This window comes from Medicago truncatula, chromosome 1 (assembly GCF_003473485.1).
Source record: "Medicago truncatula cultivar Jemalong A17 chromosome 1, MtrunA17r5.0-ANR, whole genome shotgun sequence".
Lineage (NCBI taxonomy): Eukaryota > Viridiplantae > Streptophyta > Magnoliopsida > Fabales > Fabaceae > Medicago > Medicago truncatula.
Window position 1 is genome coordinate 45,835,712 of NC_053042.1, and position 20,505 is coordinate 45,856,216.

General features: G+C 30.9%; 1 protein-coding gene and 1 long non-coding RNA gene across 2 annotated transcripts; both read left to right on the forward strand.

The window, feature by feature from the left end:
* Positions 1-11,703: 11,703 nt before the first annotated feature.
* LOC11408504 (ABC transporter G family member 21) lies at positions 11,704-16,165 on the forward strand. Its single transcript, XM_024785141.2, has 5 exons — positions 11,704-12,191; positions 12,680-13,487; positions 14,398-14,571; positions 14,685-14,866; positions 15,154-16,165. Exons 1-5 carry the CDS (start codon positions 11,961-11,963, stop codon positions 15,805-15,807), a joined length of 2,049 nt encoding a protein of 682 aa, XP_024640909.2. The 5' UTR covers positions 11,704-11,960; the 3' UTR covers positions 15,808-16,165.
* A 922-nt stretch (positions 16,166-17,087) lies between these two features.
* On the forward strand, positions 17,088-17,806 carry LOC11406968 (uncharacterized). The gene is made up of 2 exons (XR_003008755.2): positions 17,088-17,467; positions 17,580-17,806. It is a non-coding gene; the product is annotated as an uncharacterized lncRNA (long non-coding RNA).
* Positions 17,807-20,505: the final 2,699 nt, after the last annotated feature.

The following is a 20,505-nucleotide window of genomic DNA, read 5'->3' on the forward strand; positions in this document are numbered from 1 at the left end:
TCTAACATATTGAAACTTTGAAAATTAATGTTTTTATACATAAAACTTATCATTTATTTTTTTAAAATTTCTAAACAAATGTCTAAAAATAATTTGTTAGCATCACCTTTAATATAATTATCATCACAAACTTGATTGTAATGGGATCCTGTCAAGTGTCATCTCAAAATGATGACAAATTATGATTTAGCTCATCAACACTAACAAAAGATTGGCTCATGTGTCTCCACTACATGCTAGAGGTGTGACAAAAATAACAACTCTTGTATTTAAACACATCTTTCTTTTTATTTTATTTTTTCAATCATATCAACTATATATAACATCTATCACATCACTTTTTCTATCTCTTTTCTCTCTTAATGTGTCAAAGGATTTTAGACGTCGATGAATTTATTTTCTAAAAAGAAATGTGGTCTCGTTGAAAGCTGATGGAAACTACTCTCAATAAGAAATTCCAATTTTCCAAAATTTTACTCTAGATATGGTATGGTTTAGCCTTGTTGGTCACCACTTACTACATTCACTTTTTATTATTTGATCTTAACACTCAGGTTGCTATGATAAATAAGTTTTGATAATCTGAAGTTCGATCGAAGAACACGTAAAATTTAACTAATGATTGTTTTAGAATTTGAACTCGGACTTTTTTTTTAATAATTTGTTAATAAATGATGTTCATAAACTACTTGAAACCACTAAGCCATTATGTCATTTATTTATTTTAATTATCTCATTCTTATTATAGAAGGAATTAGTGTCCCCCACAGAAATGGAATCTGATCACCAATTTTACAGGCCTCTATCTCCAACTTTTTTCATTTCAGTATGTTCCTTTCCACAAAAACCTGAAGATGCTATATGTTAGTTAAAGGAGATACCATGCCAGCATTTAAGACAGTGAGGTTCAATCAAGGTGACTGCAAGGAATTCTATATAATTAAAATCTGCCTCAAGCTACCACAAAATGATCCCTCTTTCATAGTGATATATAGTGGTGTCCAACCTATTTTGAATCTTTAGTACAAACTCTTATGCCAATCTAACACTAGGACTACCAGCATTGTACTATGACTTCTTTTTCATGTACTCTATTAGTGAAGTCATTTCATTTTTTTCACCTTCATTTATCTATTGTTTTCACTAGGATTCTCACTTCCATTATCAAATTGTAAAGAATTTGAGTAAAATGTACTGTTTGAAACTATATTTTATTTTTAAGGTGCTAACCGACCTAACTAAGATATATAAAAGGGAATGACACGTTGTTCAGGTGGAAGATGGCATAACCTATCTTACTTTAGATGTCCTTTTTGAAAAATATATATTATGAGATGAGATGTGAGAGCATCAATTTCTTTTCCAATAAATAAACTTTTAAGGTAGAATATGTAGAATCTACTCAATAACAATTTGATTTTTTATTTTTATTTTTTAAAATTCTAAGGCAAAGGAGTCCACTAAAATAGCATAATCAAGAAAACTATCATTGTGAGTCTATGTTGTCAAAGCCTTAAACACTGAATGAGTTGACACTTATTTGGGTCAATTTCTTTTAAACTAATTGTATGATGTAATGCAACTTATATATATATATATATATATAAAGCTGATTAATAACCCAAAATTCTCAAATACTCCAATCTAGACCATCTTAAAAAAGTTACATTAGAACTAAGTTATTATTCCATGCTTGAATGGAAGATCTTAAGGAGTTTGTGGAGGTATTAAATTATGACCATGAATCAAAATTTGTAAAACTACCCTAGCTATATACACATGAGAGGATTGACGTGGGTCCTCTTTGGTATATCGACACAGTGATGTAATACTACAACAATGCATCCGTGTGAGTACTTCATGTTTCTTTCCTTCAAAAACTTAATAATGCAATTGTAAATGGACAAACTAGTTTAGAGTGGAGGAGAGTCCAACTTTTAGGAAATAAAGTTCATATAGTTACACGCATTAATCGATCTAAGTTATTGATTTGAGACCAGTCAACTCACATTACACATTCACTAAATTATTACTAAATAATTTATACTATTGATTTAATATTAGATTGTCAAAATAAAAAACTTTGACAGTGAGATAGTGCTTGCAATCCAAATCCCCTAGTTGTCTACTTGTCTTCCACCACAAATTCACATTGCATGTACTTTTCATCTCCACATTCACGTAGTTGGCACATTAGTGATCATTGGATTGAAATCATACAATTTAAATTTTAATGTAAATTTTTGATTTTTTTTAAACTACATATAGAGCTTAAACTCTTAACCGTTCAATCTCGATCCAATAGACACTCTTGTGCCGACTTGGGTGAATGCGGGCATTACCGATAGTAGGCAATACCTTGTTAAAGTGCTAGGGTAAGGAACAGTAGAAGAGTATGAACGGAAGAGTCCAAGAATAAGGGGTGAAAAGTGGAGTTTGAATGAATTTTTTGTCTGCTCATTACATATATATAATGGTGCAAAAATGACTCAAAACAACAACATATACTCATTATGACCAAACCCACTACAAGTGTTCAATTTGTATACCCTACTCAAACTATCATAGAGCAACTTTAGTTGCTTCTCAAATTACAATTATACTAGGCACTAAAACTTTGACTGAAGTTTTTGAACTTCTATAGACTATAGTTTGGCACTTACGTTAGGGTATGGTTTGTGGAGAATATTATGGTAATTTGAAGTACTACTACAAACAAACAATGCAAGTTGATGAAAAATGACATGTACCTGGACATTTGTAGTGTTTTGTCTTTTGTCCACTTTCAAGGTATGAGAGATTTCCATTAACCATGATGGGACAAACATTTTTGATAGGGTTCAGAGTTTGTCCCAAAAATCATAAAAGAGATATCAGTTCAGAGACATTATAATGATATATTGAGCTATGTACTTTGTCCTATGTCTCTCTTTTTTAAGTTTATATCTTTTTCTTTGCAAAAAAGCATTATATAATAAAGTCACACAGCTAAAAGATACCCAGGTAAGAAAATGTATACTTAATTTTGTACATTAGGTTAATTAATTAATCAACAAGTTCATCAGTTCAAACTGTCATGCATGAAATTGTCTGAATAGTGAATACACACATGCAAAATCTACCTAAGTCTAGAATTACCATGCACACAACACAAACTACCAATGCGTTATGTTTCTTTCTCAAAAAAGTCATCAATATTTAACTATATACCATGTGAATAGGGATGGAACCAGGGAAAAAAATCCAAGGGAGCAAAATTTAATACATTTTAAAGAGGAGAGAATATTAAGAATCATATATAGCAAACTACATTGAGTTGTAGATTCATCTTTGTGATAACACATCTAATTATTTCATGACTGATTATCAATATTTACATAAATATGTTCTGTTTTAAAGTGAATGACTGAAAGTGTCCAAGATTCAAACTTCAATCTCTACATATATTATAGAATGTCACTACAAAATTGAGTCAAGATTACTGCAAAATGTTTACACTATAAATGTGGGTTCAATAAAGAGAGAAAAAAGTCAAAACCGGAATTTAAATGATGAATTCAGTTGCTTCCGTCCATACACGTGGTTAAATCAATTGACTACTTAATGCTAGATGAAATTATTTTTATTGCTAATGATGATCACGCTAATGCTATTGCTATGCTTTTATGCTTTATACTCCAAAAAAAATAATCATGATTAGCTGACCTCTAAAAATTCTTTATTAATCAAAAGAAGTCAACAATTAATTAATATCTACTAGTAACAATTATGCTTCCGTGTGTATACTATTTTTTTATTGGTCATATTAATAAATTATAAGTTTAAAATATAAATTTGGGTGGACCATATGAGAGCTTGACCAATATGATATTATAAGAAAACATAGTACGTCACAACTATAGTCCAATATAATTAACCATTTTGACTTGATATATCTAGCACTAGTTGTTTATGGCCAACCCTTCAATTTACCAAGTTATTATAACAGCAAAATTCACAAAATTTGGTCAAACCGCCACAACACTATGTAGTGTAGTGTAATTGATTAAATTATAGTCTATGGTTGAAAACAAGTGCTCTATTATTAGCTTGTGCTATACACATGTGAGGATGGTAATTCAGTTGGATTGTCCATAATTAAAAAAGCTCAATAAAGTTAAATTTTTAATTAGACTTGTAATGATACTAACTAAATCCTTCCACGTGTGAAGTTTATCAAACATTATGGAGCATTGATGAACATCAGCATATGCAATATTCTTTTTTAAAAAGAATACACGTGTAATATTTCTCATGCAAATTAATATTTCTTCATGCTAAGAGTTTTACTACATTGTAAATTTAAGGGACAATGTTTAAATCAACTTGAATAAAATGAACATTATTATCTTGAAAAAAAAAAATGAACATTTGTATCACTTCAATCAATAATAATGATCTCTTTCTCAATATTTTTTAGAAAAAAAAAGGGTAAGAGTCGTGGACAATTGGGGGAGTTGGATAACGTAATTGAGTTGAACTAAAAGTGATAAAGAGTTGGAGATTTGGATTTGAATTTGGACGAAGAAGAAAAACTAATCTACCAATTAATTATTAAAATTTATTATTTTGAGCAAAAAAGTTACAGACAATGAAAATATTGTTTCTGCAGAATACATTTGTAACGAAATTAATTTGTACCCTTTCGGTGCACACAAATTAATATTTTTTTTCCTAGAGTGAATCATGCTTATTGAAGTGGATATTGCTAGTTAGTGGAATGGAGAATTAAACTTTGATAAATTAGAAGGAGAAATTCTTGTATGAAACGAATCTAAATATCATTCTTACAAACAACAAACTAAAACATGACACATCATTATTTTATTTTAAAATAATTAGAAAATAATTTAAGAAATGAAAAATAACTGCTCCTCCTTTCTCTCAACCATTATTTGCGGTCAGTATTCACCACTACCAATCATGGTTAAAAGAAAAAAAATATGACGTGTCATGTTTTAATTTGTTGTTTGTAATAATGCTAGTTAGGTTCGTTCCTACACAAGAATTTCTCAATTAAAAGAAACGAATCTGACAACTATGTAAATATTTTTTTATGGTTTTTTTGTGGGGTCAAGTAGCTTAGTTGCCACCTTTTTTATTAGTTGAGTTAGTTAATTACATCGTTTCATCGTTTGCACCGAAAAAGTTAGTTACTAGTAAGCGAGTTAATTCTAATAATATCATTGCCATATATATCTTTACCAAATCAAAGGCTATCATATGAAAAACATACAGAAATAAAATATTGCAAATTTGCAACGAGGTTTGATGAACCTTATTTTTTTTAATGAGTATTAAGATCATTCCCTTGTTAAAAAATAATTTCGCGAAAAGAATGGATACCATTGTACCAAAAACAAAGAATGGATAGTTTGTTGTCAAAATCCCAACTTAAATTCTAAAATTCAGGATTTTGCGACTTTCTTCCCCTTCAACGAGTCAAATCCATAGTAGAATTTCAAAATAGGCAAAATACATCGATTTTGATTGTGATTCTACGATTTCTTATAAACTAAGTCATTTATGACTATATACCATTTATAACATATATATAGTATTATATTTTTTTTGGTAAAATCCATCGATTTTGATTGTGGTTTTACAATTTCCTATCTACAAAAGTCCTCGAATAAAATCCTTCGATTTTGATTGCGATTTTACGAGTTTCGATTATGCTATTCCCTTTTAACCCGAAGTAAATTTCTGATTTTGACAACCTTGATACCAATTATATCATGCAATTTTATTGTTCATATAAAAATTGTATAGTTCTTTTTTGGTAGAAATTTCAAAAATTTATATTATCGAAATTAAAATCAACGCATATCCATCTCATTGTAAAAAGGAACGAGCATTCCAACTTCCACCTCACTGAAGAGGAAATTAGAGGACACTGCCTCTCCAAGTGGATTGTTTCCCACCGTCTATGTAGATACCAAATTAGGGAATAAACTTATTGAAATGATAAATCAAGAGTATAAAGCACAATATTTTCAGTATCATTTCCTCTTCCTTGATTCCAATTTTATCATTTAATTCAGAGAAGACGAACCTATGATTGATAACTATGTTTTTCCCCCCCCATAGACTGTCTTTGTTGACTGCATCATCAACTTTTTGTTGAATCTACTTGTTAAATGTCCTAGACTATAAGAGACGACAAGATAACACGAAGTTTGACAATATATTTATAAGTGAATGCAATCTTTACTTTACACGTCAATTTTGTAAAATTGAATTAAGTTCGATCCAAATTCTAACATGGTATAGTCTATCCAAATTTTATGCCCAACTTTTCAGTTTGCCTTTCTTTTTTTAGTAGAAGAAATTTCCATATCTTTTTCTAATAAAGAAAATTGAGCACTAAAATCTGACATGTTTTGCACAGCCTTTAATGTAGCTAAGAATTATAGGAATGACACTTGTGCTACCAAAATTAAACGGCCTAAATTATAATATTGTAGCTCACGGACACAAGTAGAAGAATAGGATGCAAAACAAGGTGGAGAATACACCAATTTTGGCCTCTAGCATTAAGAGAGTGGCATTTTGTGTGAATCTCTAACAACTTGGAAGAATTAATACACTCATATAGGCCATTATGCACTAAACTTACAAGAGCACAAAGCCAAAACGTACTGAACATGATAGACATATTTTAGTGGATGCTTCACTTTAGTAGAACAAGAACTAATAAATCACAAAGTTTAAGTAGCTTTAAGATTTGTACCATTGCACCATGTTTCCAATGAAGCAAGGATTTTAATGGAAAAAATAAGAAGGATGGACAAGTCTGTTTCTGTCTTTTTGTGTGTCCCTCAACTATTGGGGGCTTGCCTCAAACTATACTCTATTTTGGTCCTTCGTGCCCTTATCACTATACTTTCACATTTTTTTGTGCACGTGGGTCGAAATAAGCAGTGTTCTCTGGCTTGTTTGTTTAAGGGATGAAGTTTACAATAAGGTAGATGCATGCATATCTTATTCCTCTTCAATTATTGAATATTCTGTTCCATGCTATTTTGATGAAACCTATGAATTAATAAATAAAATTATATGTTGCCTTGAAGAATATCTCACAATTTTTACACCTAAGCTTGCTATGACGTTAATTTGAGAGGTGCATTTTGTTTCATGAGCGGTTCTATATGGCATGATACTCTATCACACAAATTGCACATGACATGAGTGTGTTTTCCATGCTTGTTTTGCTTGTCTCATGAATGTGCTTATGCTTCTTATCTTATCTCATTTATATAAATTTAAAATAAAAATATCTTACAAAACAAATTACAAATATGTGTTCACTGATATGGACGATATACAAATATGAGATGTTGGTAGTGTTTAGAAACTATAATCAAGTGAAGTGTCTGGGTTCGAACTCCAGTCTCAATATACAATGCATTATCCCAACCAATGAAGCTAACTCACGGAACAATTAATTTTCTATTTGAATCAAATTAAAATTATAAGAGAGAAACAACCAACCGTGTTTTCATATTATTCATGTTATTACCAACAAAAAAAAATATCATTTGTGTGACTAGAGCGAAAACTAGTTCGCACACTTTATCATTTTGCAATAAGTATTAGTGAAACATTTGAAGTGATCAGAAAATGTAACAAGAAATCAAAGATTGTAATGAAACAATAATCAAAAGCAAAGATCAAATGGAAAAGAACAAAGAATGATTCACATCGACGATTGAAATGGGAAGAAAAAAAAGATAAAGACCTTCGATTTAAACATAAAAAAATCATGAAAGAAAAAAGAGAATGAGAAAAATAATCAAGAGTTGAATTTTCTTGAAGCATAATTGTAGTTCGAGGAAGAAACCATTGATGAAACGGTTGAAAATTGGCTCAAATTAAATTGATATTGAAGTTCATAAAAAATTTTGGCGCAATTTGGTTCAGCAATTTGGAGGTCTTGGTTAGAAAACATTTCACAAACGCATTGGGTAGTGACATATCATTAGAGAAAAGATAAAAAAAAAAAAAAAAAAAAAAACTTACTTTATTTTTTTCTCTTGGAATTCATTGTAGGTCTGACTTTTGACTGATTAGAAAAACGATTAGAAATTAGGGTTTGTTCTTTGTAGTTTGGGATCAAATTTTTTGTAATCTTTTTGCATCACTCATTTCATAGTGGATAGGAGAGCTACTCCCTCCTTTAGATGTAAGATAAATTTATCCGAACTAGGTAAACAAATATTTGTGGTTTCTTCACACTTAAATCTAGATTTGTTTATTGATGTTGTTTTTCTTAAAGTTACTTTAATTTTGATTACTCTTTCCTTTTGCTCCATACCGAGTTTTATTGGTGTGATTTTTAAGTATCGAATTCACAATGTATACGTTTATAAACATGACATCCATAGATAGAAACCAAAATAAAATTTTAGGAGTATATTGTATTAATGATGGTAGAAATTATACAAAAGAAAAAAAGAAGATAGTACAAATGAAATAACCATTAATATAACTTTTTTTTTTTGAGCAAATTAATATAACTTATATACCAATAAAAGTAATCATCCTATCTATTTTCCTTAACGTATCTATATTGCTAATAAAATAAATAGTATTAAAATTAGAAAAATGTTAACAGGTGTCTTAAACGTATTATTTAAACATCTAAAAGTAGTAATTTCTGTATTAAAAATTGTATGATTATAACTTTAACATAGAAAAAAAATAAGATACATAATTAAATTCGGTTTGGTTCACTTTGTGAAAAAGAATATGAAATCCAACATCCAAACGATTTTCAGAAAAAGCGCTATCCAAAACCTGGGTTTTATGTAATTTATTGAGTTTTTAGATTACGGCCTAAATTTGAATACCTCCAATAGTTTACAATTTAAAGATTATAAGTCAAGATACATTGGTTCATTGGGTCAGATCAGCTCGTTGGGCACGTCTGTCCCTTTAATTTTATGAACTTATAACAATCTTATTAGTTTCCCAATAGTCATTTGTTGTTTAATAATAATAATAGTAAAATGTAAAAGCTTTTAGAAATGATGCATGGAATGAGATAAAATGATAGTAACATGATAAGAAGCTCTATCTAATTTTTCAATATCAGAAATTATAGACTGAAACATGATAACATATCATATCCATTAGTTAACATGTTGGTTAGAAGTGCACTAAAGGATTATATTATTATTTTTATTGTAAAAAATAAAAGATCATGTTAATTTTTTGGTACAAAGAGGATAATATTTTAGGAAAAACGGTAACAATATACATTTTTTAACACATTCTTTTTGATTGGGTAAAAAATTCACATAGATCACACCAAATTATACGTGTCCCATATAAATTTGATGGGTGTCTCATATAAATTTAGTGGGTCTCATGTGAATTTTAACCTATCAAAAAGAGTGTGTTAGAAAATGTGTTGCTAGCAGTAACGTTAGGGCTAGTTGGTTATATTCCTTAACGTCGTGTAAGACATACATATGACATGTCTTCCTAAACACTTGGAATATATTTAAAAGAATCTTTTGAAATCATTTGACAAAAAAGATTTTGCTAAAAAGAGGTTTATGTTACCTAGAAGTAAGAACAAATATAAGCAGAGTTAATTAGAATCATATATCGATTTATGATAGCTCACTATCGATCCGATAACTATGTTTAGGGAACATCCTTGTAAGAAATTTACCTTCACTTAACAAATACAAATATTACAAGAAATGTGTTTTCTTTTCAAACGGATTTGATGACTCAACATGAATTGTTCTTAAAGACACTACTAACTAACTACTCACACGTTGGAGTTCTATTAGAAATGTCATATATTTTACACGAGAGTTAATAAATTATAAAAGTTGTTGTACTATATTGTCAAACAAAAATAAAATTAACTAACATTTACTTCTAAAATGGTACTCGTCATGGTTGTAACTTGTATACATTCAAAATCTACAAATATCATATATGAGATAAATTTTTCAGCAATCTCATCTTCAATATAATATGATACTAGTATAATTTTTTTTTAGAAAATTTGAGACAATGTATAATATATGCAAGATCCGGGTTCAAATCCCGGTCACCACTAAAAAAAAAATCTCCCTTCTAGCTTACTCCTCGTCATAGGGCAAATTTAATAAACATCAACCCAACACCTTGTTCACCGTAACACCTCCTTTTAACTTGGAAAATTGCTCTTCTCCCAACAAAAAACACTCACTCCCATACAAACCGATCGAAATATCCTCCACGTGAGTTAACTCACGCTCGGTAAGCTGAAATATAACCTACATAATTTAACTCACGCTAACTTAAGTCATATGCCGAACGTGACTTAAGTCACGCTGAGTTATACACCTGCATGAATTAACTCATACAGAGTTATTTTGGTCGGTTCGTATAGGAGTGTGGCTTTTTTTTGGAGAATAGCAATTTTCTATAACTTATTCGTGGTACTCACTATTCACAGTCCCAATTATCTGTTTTTTTTTTTTTTTTTTTTGCTGTTTTGTTGGTTTACTTTCCGTTGTAGTTGTGTTCTTTCTCTAGACGGTTGTGTTGTTCTTGTTTGGATTTCGCCTCTTTGTATTTTTTTTTTTTTTTTTTGAAAGATGCCTCTTTGTATTTCTGTCTTCACATATTAATTATTTTGCTATTAAAAAAAGGACGAGTTATTTGTTTAGGAACAAAAGATTTTCTTTTTTGAAAGAGAAACAAAAGAATATTATTATATAATTTATGTTATTAATTTGTATAAGCAGAGAATTGATAAAAGTAATAATTGTTAATAAGAGTAAATGAAAAAAGTAATTTTTTATATAGTCTTTATTCTCTTTAGTCTGTTTCCTCTTCACAGTTTTTAACTACAAAAATTGGTACATTTATTTAAAATTATAGAACTATTGTCTAAAACTTTACGCAATATTTTTCTTTACTGTGTGAATAAAGTGTAAGAAAAAAGATAGAAAGAAGCGAAAAGAAATGAAAAAGAAATAAGTGACGTGATGAAAAAATAAAAAAAAATTCAAAATTACTCTTCATATCTTATCACTTTTATTTTCTCTATATCTCTCCTTATATCTTATCATTTATTTATCATATCATATTACTCTCTTTAGTTCTTTCTTTTCCCTCTTAATATTGAATATAGATCGTGATTAACAGTCAATTATTCGCCGCATTCACATTATCATCTCAATTATGATTGTTGGATGGTGATCAAATAATCCAAAATTCAAACTCCGATACTTTGTATTTTAATCTACCATCAATTTCAATCCAAATGATCTAGGTGAATGCGGCAAATAATAGACCGCGGAAATTATGTGCATAGGTGTAAGGAAATCACTTTCCAATCTATATTGGGACCTAAACGTGTTTAATTTAGATTATAATTACTATTATTAGAAACTTTTTTAATGAAGAACCTTTTAAATTTACCTTTAACTTTAAAAATCTCCAATACTTTAGTGACAAAAAAGATAATGAACAAAAAACATATATTTCCTCCATACACGTGGCTGTATTGAAGGCTACCGTTATATCCATCGACAGTACATTTCCAGTTGTAAAGTGAAAAGAAAAATTATTCTCTCATTTCTCTATTCTGATTGTTATCTTATATTTATTTTTTTGCATTAATCAACAACTTTGATAATTAATCATGATTGAACAGAAAAACTAAAATATTAGCAACAAGACCTCTGTTCCTAAGACTATATATATGTTGTTATCATACAATCACATCTTTGTGTGCTTCTCGTGCCTTGTTCTTCACTTTATAACTAATAAATCACCTTTAATTTAAATCTCTTCTCTCATGTGACTCTCTTCTTCCTCCTTCAATTCTCATTGTACTTTGAGTTTATCCTCTAGCCTTGTTTCTTCATTCATAGTTAGGATCTACAAAACTTTATCTTATATCTAAGATGATGCCCCCTGAGCAAGAAAAAACTATTAATGCACCAAATAACAATTCACCCAACACAAACAGAACAGAGAACAGCTCTATACATGGTGAGCCAGATGGTTCTTCTTCTAACAAAGTTAAACCAAGTTTGGATATTGATCACAACGCCATTAATATTCCTTCTCATCCAACTACACCACTCACATCATTTTCTATTCTTCCTCAATCCTTGCGACCAGTTACACTTAAAGTAAGTTACTTATCAATTTATATGCCATATAGATTACATTTTTAACATGATTTTATAAGTCAAAATGATACTTATGACTATTTTTATAAGTGTCTCGTATCATATTTGAACTTAGTCTCTTAATTTCTTAGCTCATGGTGGACCTAAGTTTTGTCCATATTATTTAATTACTGGTCATTTTCTGTATAGCATGTCGTGTAATAAAATTTGAAGTAATAAGATAAAAACATGCAAATTATTTCATATTATTATGTAATAGTAATATATAGGACAAAACTTATGTGCATTTCTTTAGCTGCTTTTCGTGGTTATTCTCGTAAAATACTTGTAACTGCCGATGATTTTTCAAATTCATCGCGATATTCTCAAACATTGTTATAACAACAAAATGTGGAATTTATGGGAAGAATCACGCGAAAAAACACCTAAATTTTGATGTCTCTAACATAACATGCACATAAATTTATTTATTTTATTTTGTGTTGTAGTTTGAAGATGTTTCATACAGCATAACCATGACAAACCAAAAGAAAAATGGCTGCGTCATGGGAAAAGAATCAAAAGTAACAAGAAAAATCCTCAACGGAGTCACCGGAGTAGCAAGACCCGGCGAGTTAACAGCAATGTTAGGACCCTCAGGGAGTGGCAAAACCACCCTACTAACGGCCTTAGCCGGAAGACTTGCCGGAAAAGTCACTGGAACCATAACATACAACGGAAACTCAGACTCATCCTGCATGAAACGCAAAATAGGTTTTGTTTCTCAAGACGATGTAGTTTACCCTCACTTAACGGTGTTGGAAACATTAACCTACACCGCACTCTTGAGACTTCCCAAGACACTTACGCGTGAAGAAAAGGTCGAACACGCGGAGAGGATAATCACCGAGCTCGGCCTAACGCGGTGCCGGAACACTCAGGTTGGCGGCTGTATGGGACTTTTCCGGGGAATCTCCGGTGGAGAAAGAAAAAGGATGAGTATTGGGCAAGAAATGTTGGTGAACCCGAGTTTGTTGTTTTTGGATGAACCAACTTCAGGTTTGGATTCGACCACAGCTCAACTTATTGTTTCGGTTCTTCGGGGTTTGGCTCGGTCCGGTCGAACCGTTGTTACTACTATTCATCAGCCTTCAAGCCGGTTGTATAGGATGTTTGATAAAGTGGTGGTTTTGTCTGATGGGTATCCGATTTACAGTGGTAATGCGGGTCGGGTTATGGATTATCTTGGATCCGTTGGGTTTGTTCCAGGGTTTAACTTTGTTAATCCTGCTGATTTTCTCCTTGATCTTGCTAATGGTAAGTTATTGTTTGTTAATCCTGTTGATTTTCTCTTTGACCTTATTTAGCTTAATTGTAGTCTTGATCCTTTTATTTTTAATAATTTAGGGATTTGATGTTCCTATAACTATTTTAAAATCTGATAGTTTTTGGTTTATTTGGTCTACAAGGGATCAAAATTGCAGTTATTTTTAATTTTCAAACGGTTGCCCTTTTTTTGGTATTTAATTGAAATTTATGTTTGTTATTTTATTGGTATATAAGTGGAAAGTAAAAGGTTGGTATTTTGTGGATGTCAATGTCACTAAACAAAATTGACACCCATTTTGGGAGTGATACTGAAAGGGGGAGTTTGTTTTACACTTGTCGTTATTTGTTGGGTGAAGGTTTATTTTCAAATGTTAAATAATTAATAATAAAGGTTGTGCTGAAAAAAGATTGAGGATTTTCTAATGAAGTGAAACTTCTTTTGACAATTTGAAAAGGATTGGGTATCATAAGCAGTACAATTGAAAAGATGTTGTACCAAAAGATATGCATGTTTGATTGTTTGATTTAACAGTGATTTTGCTAGAATTACGATGAGTGTTTTTGAAAATCGAAGTGTGATTGACTCTGATTCTGACAAACATAGTGATACCATGCACAAAATCTATCTTTTCCAAATAATTTCATTACAACTTGTGTGTATTTGATCACAGCTCGAGTGTACATTTTAATTGTTCATTCAACTTCAATTTTAAATTAAATAAGAAAATAAACTCAACTCTATCAAAAAGTTGCACAAGATATTTCATGAAAAAAAAAAATGTTGGAAATATTAAAATCATGGTTGATATTTTACCTTAAAAGATTAGTAGATTTGCATGGTAATTTTTTAGAGATATGATGATGAGACTTCTAATTCTTAAGACTATGGATTTTTCAGGCATAATTGCTGATGTTAAACATGATGAGATAGAGCAGCATGATCAAGATCAAGCTTCAGTGAAACAGTCATTAATTTCATCCTATAAGAAAAACTTATACCCTGCTCTTAAAGAAGATATTCAGCACATTAACACAGAACCAGTGGTTTTTGCATCAAGAGGAACATCTAGACGTAAGTGAAATTTTCGTGTTCATTTGATTGATGTTGCTTCTACTTTAAGGCATGGAATTATTATGTACAAAACCATACCATATGGCTAAATGATAATTGTTAATTTTTTATAGGTTCTTCTGATAACCAGTGGTGCACTAGCTGGTGGGAGCAATTCAAGGTTCTGCTTAAGAGGGGTTTACAAGAGAGGAGGCATGAATCTTTTTCTGGCTTAAAGATTTTCCAAGTCTTGTCTGTTTCCATTCTCTCAGGACTCCTCTGGTGGCACTCTGATCCCTCACACATTCAAGATCAGGTATCATTTTTTACTCTATAGTCTATTTTTTCGGATCAAATTCAAAAATAAATGGTAACATAAGTACATATAAATGATGGAGATTGGTAAAGAGTAGCAGTATAGAAAACACTTTTTCAAACCAAATAGGTTGTAATTAATGTAGCACCGACAATTCACATTGAAGGCGTGTTAGGTGTCCAATACATGTCAGTCTCTCACATTTACACGACATGAAACATGTTACATTCAACTATTCTATTTTCTCAATAGTAGCAGTAGTACTCACAATATAACCTTTGTAACAGGTAGGACTTCTATTCTTCTTCTCCATCTTTTGGGGATTCTTCCCTCTCTTCAATGCAATCTTTGCATTTCCACTGGATAGACCAATGCTAACAAAAGAAAGATCGTCAGGGATGTACCATCTATCATCCTACTATGTTGCTAGGATGGTAGGAGACTTACCAATGGAGCTTGTTCTTCCGACAATTTTTGTAACTATCACCTACTGGATGGGTGGTCTTAAGCCTTCCCTAGTTACATTTGTGTTAACCCTTTTGATAATGCTTTTCAATGTTCTGGTCTCTCAAGGAATAGGCTTAGCACTTGGTGCAATTCTCATGGATGTTAAGCAGGCCACAACTCTAGCTTCAGTGACAATGTTGGTTTTTCTTTTAGCTGGTGGTTACTACATTCAGAAAATGCCTTCTTTTATAGCTTGGTTAAAGTACTTTTCTTTCAGTCATTACTGTTATAAGCTGCTTGTAGGGGTTCAGTTTTCAGTAAATGAGGTTTATGAATGTAGAGAAGGGTTGCATTGTAGGGCAAGAGATTTTCCAGCCATAAAGTGTTTGGAGCTTGGTAATATGTGGGGAGATGTGGCTGCATTGACTATAATGTTTGTTGGATACAGAGTTGTGGCATATTTAGCTTTGAGGAGGGGCAACCTAAATGCCTAAGGACTTAATGGATCAGAAGCTATGTATCACCAACACTTCGAATTAAATGCGTGTCTAGGGTCCAACCTGTGTCAGTGTTACTAACACGACACGGACACATATGATTATATTCAATTGTTTTCTCAAATTATTTTACTAGTATGGAAGTGTAAGTGCCGATGTTGAGCCATGTATGTGTCAATGCTCTATAGATCAGAAGAGATCGTATTATTATTTTCAAGATCAGTTGTTTCATTCACTGCCTCAGTTAAATTAAGAGGTGATTTGATTCGAATTGTAAGGGAAGTAACTTAATTCCTTGTAAATAATTGACATGAAAATGAAATGAAATGGAACGATCAATGTTTGCAGAAATTTAGTCCCAATTCTTTATGGAGAAAAACCAGATGTGCCGATTAGAGTTAGTTCATTTGATGTTTTAGTTATCTCAGTACTATACTATGGTTTATTGTTGCAAATCATATATTCCTTAGTAAATGCATATTCTCTTGGTATTCTGTATTTTGTCTGTTTATATTATCAGATCAATGAACTTTTGTATTCCTTAGCAAAATCAATATGACTAATTGGAAATCTATGTATATAATATCCTATTTTGTTGAATGTAATGTTGAGTTGTTTCCTTGTCACGATTATGTAGTACTGGTTTGAAGAAACAAACTTGTTATACATGGAACTAATTTTGAACTGGAAAAAATGAAGTGATTTTTTTAAGAAGTAATAATTCTAGTTTAGAAACAATTAGCTACTCAATTGATTACTAATCACTTAGGCAAGCTTGGTATGTGTGAAAAGGGAACAAAAGAAAAATAAGAGGAAAAATATCACAAATAGATTGTTTTTTTCCTCTCACACTCTACACAATCAAACATTGAAAAAAAAGAATCCAAAAGATAGTAAAAACAAGAGGAGTGAAAGTTTCAACTAATCTTAGGACTCATTATCACAATTTATTTGGTTATCTAATTTACCATAATGGATAAACACTTAGTTTAGATATAGTTCAGGAAAAAAATTATATCACTAAACATATATATCCACAATGACATAGTCCATTTCTTTTTCTGTTGCTGCCTTTATCTATAGTAATCTGTAACAATAACAAGAAAAAGCCATTATCTATGCAAATTAATTGAAAATGTTTATCATTTATGGATGTTATACCAAAAAGAAAATAAAGATTTAGTTGTTTGAAGTTAGAACAATTTTAAGAGTGCTTCAGATTATCAGCATATGATGCACTTAGGTCTTAGGCTTCAACATGCAGTATCTAACTATAATAAAAAAATATCAGTAAAATATGCTTTACTAAGGCAAAGCATTATATGCTGAAGCATATCTCCATAAGCTGACAATTCAGTTTATTCCATTTATTGGCAAATTGATGATATAGCATAATGCTAAAATTGAGCTATAAATGGATGTATCTCTTGTAATGCTATAATTAACATTGAAGCTAGAAAACTATCCTTAGAAGAGTATAGTGTGTAAAATGGCATCACTCAAAGCTGAGAAACCAACTGAGAAATCTGGTAGCTCTCAACCATCAGGGCAAGTCAAGAAAGAGCCTGCTGCCAAATCTAGTGGGACCACTCCCAAAGCTAGAGCTTCTAAGGTAGCACCAAAGAAAACTGAGCAGAAATCTCAGCCTAAGAGGAAGGTAAATAAATGCATAATATGAACAAATTATTTGAGTTTCATATATATTAGAAATTAGAATACTATGTTTATTTTGTGACATTGATTAAATAATCTTTGGTTACTTGTTTCAGGCTAGCAGTAAGCAGAAGATAACAAGTGAAACTTAAATAACTTGAAAAAATAATTGTTGGAACTTTGTATTATAAATGTGAAGAATCCATAAGGTTACTGTTATGGTTCATGTTTCATGAATTTTATCAGTAGTACTATCTGTATTGTACCACTTGCTTATGTTGTCACATTAGTATTCCATGCCAGTTTTTGGCCTTTTAAATAAAATATATTGATGGTGAGAAAATATCAGTATTTTATTAATTGCTGCTAAAGTTCAATTTTAAGGAGACAGTGACATCAAGAAAATTCGAAGTATATATACCATCCATTATAAAACCTCAACCATAATAATAACAATAAAGTATGTATATTAATGTCTAAATAAACTAAATGTGACAAAAAAAATGAATTCCTGAAAAGACAAATAAAACATTTGATAATATGTATAATTAATTGTCTAAAAGATGGTATCTTAGAAAAATTATAAAATAAAATCATGGAAATGAAAATTCATAAATAAAGAAAAATCTCAAAACAAAGTACTACTTAGTAGCTAATTTCAAAAATAGAAATATAATGTGCTCATAAGGTCTACTGAGCAACAGCTAGTAAGTAAGGTAGGAAACATGGAAGGTTTCAACTTTGAACCGTTCCAAGATAACACATTCCATAAATAAATTGACACACACACACAACCAATTACTGAAGTTCCGCAATCGATGTTCTTCGAAAGAAAACAAACAGCATCCTCGCGAAGTATTGAACAAGCACCAACCATAGTTCTAATTGCATTTGCTTTCTTAAAATCAAACGAAATCAGGATCGCATTTCTTGCTCTCTCTAAGTTCGTGAATAGAGAGAGTTTGTCATAAAAATGTTATAGTTTTCCTCATTAGTAAACTTTTTGAAAAGGATAAGTATGCAACAGCCAAAGTGGACAAGTATTGAAGGCCGATCCAATCGACGGTTAATCAGTTATAGTCAATATTCCGTTAGCATCGGCTGGTAACCTCGCTGCAACAGGTTTTATACCTATTGCAACCAATGCTGTTATCACGGAGTTATGGAATTCAAAAGACACGCTGTGTATCATAGAACCAACACAAGTGCATAACTTCATGTTATCCTCAGAACGAATTGTCTCATTATATGCCACACTAAAAGCCATATCTTAATTTCAGACACTTATGTCTGATGTCTTCAAGTTTCCAAAACTGGTTCCATTCATAAACTTGTTAGATATCTCTTTGGGATATTTTCCTCTCAGTCCATTCCTCTCTTTGGTGATATCGCATTCGTGTGTGTAGCAAGAAAATATTGTCGCGCTATTTAGCATTTTTCTTTTTTAATAAGGCGTTAACAAACCAAAATACATAATCCAAACTAATTTTCTCTGCAAATAGTCAGATCTAAAGAAAAAATAACTAGATGTTTGCTTGCATCCGATATATGTGATCTCTAAAATGTTGACAAGTTCGCTTATACCACCTTGAATTTGTGAATGAAAATTAAACTCCACAAAAATATCTAACAACCTCTCTGGAGGATGATTTGTAAGTAATCTTGGAGCCTTGAGAGATGTCCTCGTCACTAGCGTGATGTGAGCCCAGGACCTAACCTATCCAAAAAAAAAAAAAATCATATGAAAAAAGTTGTTTCAATCATGTTCATCGCATAAGCTTTAAAATAATTTTCCCCTAAAAAAACAAGTTCTAAATAAAAATAGTTCGTATTAAATAGAAATTATCAAACACGTTCGTAACTTCAATCTAAGTCGTCCTTTTTCTTTTACTAAAACAAGATCACATTCCTTATCGTTGATGTGTGCAAATTCATGTAAATTATTATAGAATCACTTATTCATGCAATTAAACATGATAATTTAAGAACTTGTTTTTTTCACTAAAGTTTAACCAGAAAAAATAAAAATCTCATCAAATATGATACCACCATTCAAAATAAACTAAACCGACATATAAAGTAGTATAAGTATAACCCATTTAATTAAATTAATTGGCTAAATATTGCTTAGTTTTTTTTCTTTTCTTTAAAGAGTGCTAATTTTAGATGGGCTATCCGGCATTTGAACTATACCCCTGCCTGCATATATTACTATATATGTCCTTACCCAAAAATATATGTAATCACAAAAAATACTATTTAAAAATATATGTCTTTATCAACTGAGTTAATTTACACAAACTATTTTAATTTATACTACTGAAACGTACCAACTTACTTGATCATATTTTTGTAAAAAAAACTTACTTGGTCATATTTTTCATTTTAGGGAACTTATACCTTGTAATATTCATTTAAAGATAATATCAGTGAATTTTACTGATCATTATAAGTATCTGATTCAAAAGTGTTGCATACTTGCATGTCATTTATGCTATTCTTATCTCCTCTCCACCATGGCTTAATTCACTATCATCCAATGCAAGTAGGGGTTCCTGCCTAGTGGCATAATTTAGACTCCTATAAAAGGCATCGGTTGTGTTACAACATATGTATTAGAAGAACAAATTAACTTGCTTAAATATTTAAAGATATTTTGTGCAAAATGGCATCCTTGAAGGCTGACAAACCTGTTGGAACCCAACTTTTTGGGCAGGCCAAGAAAGAAGCTACTCCTAAAGCTAGTGATAAGGGCCAAGCTTCCAAATCAGCTTCAAAGAAAGCTCATCAGAAGCCTCAAGATCTTAATAAGAAAAAGGTATCTTAAATTCTTTTTCAAAACAGTGTGCTTATATGATGGTGGCTTGAATCATGATTCATGACTATATATATATATATATATATATATATATATATATATATATGGAGTTGTTGGAACACATGGGAGTGTTTTAGCAAGCTACACCTTAAGGTGCATTTAACTACTTTTTAGTTATAACTTGCTAAAATACACCTTCTAAAAATTAAGTGTGTGTATTCTAG